This window comes from Dasypus novemcinctus, chromosome 2 (genome assembly GCF_030445035.2).
Source record: "Dasypus novemcinctus isolate mDasNov1 chromosome 2, mDasNov1.1.hap2, whole genome shotgun sequence".
Taxonomy (NCBI): domain Eukaryota; kingdom Metazoa; phylum Chordata; class Mammalia; order Cingulata; family Dasypodidae; genus Dasypus; species Dasypus novemcinctus.
This window is the reverse complement of record NC_080674.1, coordinates 57,943,725-57,948,110: the sequence shown is the minus strand read 5'-3', so window position 1 is coordinate 57,948,110 and position 4,386 is coordinate 57,943,725. Positions and strand designations below refer to the sequence as shown.

At 39.4% G+C, this 4,386-nt stretch overlaps 1 protein-coding gene across 1 annotated transcript; it reads right to left on the bottom strand.

Annotated features, from left to right (window-relative positions):
- Positions 1-207: 207 nt before the first annotated feature.
- LOC101410879 (cyclic AMP-dependent transcription factor ATF-4-like) lies at positions 208-4,114 on the bottom strand. The gene is made up of 2 exons (XM_012525286.1): positions 4,097-4,114; positions 208-846 (listed from the first exon to the last, which is right to left on the bottom strand). Exons 1-2 carry the CDS (start codon positions 4,112-4,114, stop codon positions 208-210), a joined length of 657 nt encoding a protein of 218 aa, XP_012380740.1.
- Positions 4,115-4,386: the final 272 nt, after the last annotated feature.

Genomic DNA, 4,386 nt, shown 5'->3' with positions numbered 1-4,386 from the left:
AGAAAATTTCAGAAGGGACAAAAGCAATAAGAAAGTGTTCAATTCTAAATTATTGTCAAAAAGCAGGTCATTTTAATGAAAGAAAATAGATTTATAAATCATTCTGTACCATAAAAGCTAAAGAGAATGCGTTCTTTGAATAAAATCCCTTCACCTTCAAATGAATGGCTTTTTTTTTCACTAGAAAATAATTTTTTACACACAGCTTCAAAGCTTCCCTCTTGCCTTGTGATCCTCTTCTATCAAATCCTTCGGATACCGTATCTCCTTCGCTAGGGAATCTGCCCTCTGTTTCAGAGCCTCATTCTTCTTTTCCAGCTCTTTACACTCTCCAGGGAGGGCCTCCTGCTCTGCCCTCTTCTTCTGCCAATACCTAGTGGCTGCTGTCTTGTTTTGTTCCATAGTTTTCCATTTCTTTTCCAGTTTCTCACCCTTTACTTTAGCTGCTACCATCTTCTCCCCAAGAGTGTCGTAAGGTTTGGGGCGGACAGAGCCACATGGGGTACCTGGAGACAGGAGGCTCCTATTTGGAGAACCCCTGGAGGTAGAGGGGCTATGCTGGGGAGAGCCCAGATAGGGCTCGGGGCTCATACAAGTGCCACTGTCATTATCTGAGGGGGCATCCTCCTCCTTTATGCACCGAGAGATCATTGTGATAGAAGCAGAGTCTGGCTTCCTCTCTCCTTCAGATATATGCACTTCACTGCCTAGCTCTAAACTAAAGGAATGATCTGGAGTGGATGACAGGGCTCCTGGGGCATGGGAAAGAGGCTGGAGGAAGGTGAAGGGGAGACCCTGGTTAGTTTCTGGTAAACCTTCAGGGAGTTGACCAACTGGGTTTGCTGACTTAATTTCAAAATTAAAATTCTACACAGTTGATAACTATGCAGTTATCTAGAAGGTAGGGCATACGGGAATTCCTTATATCTTCTACCTGACTTTTCTATAAGCTAAAGTTTCTTTGAAAATAAAGAAAAAAAACTCTGTGGGATTATTACCAAGCACTAACTAGCAATGCATTTGGGAAAAGACCTTGACCAAAAGGGGAAAATATTAAATACAAATGAATTTCCATGGCTAAGAGGTTCTACTCATGCACATCTCAGAAGGATCTCATTGACTGTCACAGTAACCAGTGCCTCAAGCAGGGGGTTCCTGAGTGCTCTAGAGACATTTATACACTATGGAGAGGGCAAACAACCCCAGGAATTCAGCACCCTCTCAGTGGGCCTTACCTTGGAACATATATTCTCCAGTGTAACAGAGTTAAACTCATTTATAATTTCCCTACACATGGCTCTTCTGCCAATTTTATTTTAACCTATAACTAGCACTATACTTGTTAAGTATGTCCCAGAGACTTGAATCTTCATTCTGTTCATGTGCAAGTTGATCACTGAATCTCAGAACAGCTGCAACATTTACTCTCCTGTTCATTGGACTCACCCAGAACAACTAACAAAAGGATGATGATGGATAATGCCCATCTCAAAAAAATTTATAGTATCTACAACTGCAGGCAAATCATTTCCATCCATTTGCCCCATGGGATCTAAGCCTCCTCTCAATCAGAAACAGAGAAGGCATCACAATCAAAAAATCCTCAAGATTGAGGAATGAACAAACATAAGGGTGGAATGCAACTATGGACTAAAGTAGATTTATTTTTATTCTAGCAATGGAAGAACTTGTAGCATTGATATATAGGCAGTGACCATCAGGAGTTCTGAGGGGAGGGGAAGGGAAGAATAGGTATAACAGGGGGTGTTTGGGGGACATTGGAATATGAAAGCATGACATTGCAATGTCAGATACAGCCCATCATACATTCTGTCAAAACCCATAAAATCGTGCAGTGCAAAGTAAACTATAATGTAAACTACAGACATGGTTAGTAGCAATGCTTCAGTATGTCTTCATCAATTGTAACAAATGTACCACACTAATGAAAGACATTCATGGGGAAAAGTTGGAGGGGAGGAAAATATTTAAAAATTAATAAGAACTTCCCTATATTTTGATGTAGTATTTATGTAATCTAAATCTTCTTTAAAAATAATTTTTTTAAAAAAAGTCTCCAGATTCTATTTCAAACTCTAAAGAAGAGAACAATCATGGTTAGTAGGGAGTTGAAGGCAAGAGAAGTTGAGGAAATAGTTTAGAAAGCAAGACATTGGGTTCAGCCAAATGCCATTCTAGTAGCTAAATTCACTGAGTGCCAACTACATGCCAGGCACTCTTCTAAGTCTTTTACATGGTTTAACTCATTTACTCCTCACAATAATTTACCTGATAGGTACTATTATTATTCATATTTCACAGATTAAGGTAGGGTAAATAAGTTGCCATAAATTTCATGGCCAGGATTCCTGCCTGGGCAAGCTAACTTCACTCTTCACCACTATATTATACTGAGTTTCAAAGGAACCTGCAGATATGGTGACTAAGACATTGTCACTAATCTCTGGGGCTAAAGCACATATGACTGGGATAAGGATCAGAAGACTTGAAAAGGTCAGAGTTTCCTGTTTTCAAAAACAGGGTAAAAGAAGATCATGAAAATGACATCCCCAGGAGTCTGACATCAAAACCCAGGAAGTACCCATCAAAGATTTTTTCAAGTAGATAGATAGTTGTTTTAACTTAGAAAAGAATGCCATGATTACTAAGAAACAACCCAGGCTCATTAAGGACAAGGCAGATCAGGGATATGCTAGACACATGGGGTAAAAAGAATTCAACAAGGCTCGACAACATTTATCTTAATGGTCTTAAAATTATAATGGGAACTGTCAATAGTTGGTTGAAAAAATGTTCCCAAAGAAAACTGATTAATAGATATCTGTGTGGAGTGGACACAACCATTCTAAGATCCACAGAATGGAGGAATAGAGTGTGGATTAAAGTAGACTTACTGATATTCTATTCATGAACTGTTGTGATTAGTAATTGAAGAAAATGTGGCATTGGTGTGGAGAAAGTGGCCATGGTGGCTGCTGGGGGTAGGGAGTGGGAGGAAGAGATGTGAGGGTGTTTTCGGGACTTGGAGTTGTCCTGGGTGGTGCTGCAGGGACAGTTATTGGACATTGTATGTCCTCCCATGGCCCCCTGGGTGGACTGTGGGAGAGTGTGGGCTATGATGTGGACCATTGACCATGAGGTGCAGAGGTGCTCAGAGATGTATTCACCAAATGCAAGAATGTCTCATGATGACTGAGGAGGTTGCTCTTATGGGGGGAGGAATGGGGGGAGGGGGGTGGCGGGTATATGGGGACCTCATATTTTTTTAATGTAACATTAAAAAAATAAATAAAGACAAAAAAAGTAAAAATAAATAAATATCTGACAAGTAAGAAAGAAGTCTTGAATGGCACAGAACTCTCAATTAGTCCAGTTCTGTTCAATTTTTCAAACACAAAGTTATAAAAGGTTCAGAGGTATCACAAACAAAAGGACTAAGAGAATCAACCTTTTAAAGCAATTTTTTATAAAGTAGAATAATATATCCAAACTCACAAGATAACATTTAATGGCAGAATGAAAAATATTGCATCTAAGTTCAAAAAAGAAAATCAATTGCAAGTGTACAGAGTGAAGAATTGTCTTAAATACAGTTCATGTGGGGAAAAAAAAAGTTCTAGGGCATAAATGGATGGCAAACTGAAAATAAGCTCATAGCATGAGCCTACTGCAAGGGAGGTAACACAGTCTTAATCTGCATTAAAAGAACTGTAGCTTTTATTGCCCTGAGCTCTGATCATACCCAGGACTGGATCCAGAAAATACTTGAGATGTGCATTGGAGTGTTTCCCAATGAGAACACCCAGTATCGTGAAGGGTCTAGAAATCATATCAGGAAGCGTAGGTGATAAGACCTATAATATAACATGTCCAAAACTGTTCTCCCCTCACCATGTGTGTTTCTCCTCCCATATTTACCACCTCAATTAATGACTCCATCTATCTTCCCTTTCTGCCAACTAGAAACCTAGATATCATCTCCCCTACCACCCATCCCACCACTGGCAATCGATCCCTCAATCCTGTCAGTTTCTATAATGAATCCATTCTTTTCTCTCCATTCCCCCTGACTTACTTGGCTTTCAAGATCCATTGTGTGGGCAATTGCAAAAGCTTCCTGATCTCTCTTTTTTCAGTCCTGCTTCCCTTCAATCCATTTTTCTCAATAGAAGCAAAATCATTTTCTAAAAAGTCAAATATATGTTAAGTTGTTCTTCTGCTTCACACCCCATTTTTTTCTATAAAATAAAGTCTAAACACCCTAGCATGGCCTGTGAGATCTTCCACTATTGGAATCTTTTTTTTTTTTTTTCATGACCTCACCTGTTGCAGTTCCTCTCTGTACCTTTTTTATTACAACCATAC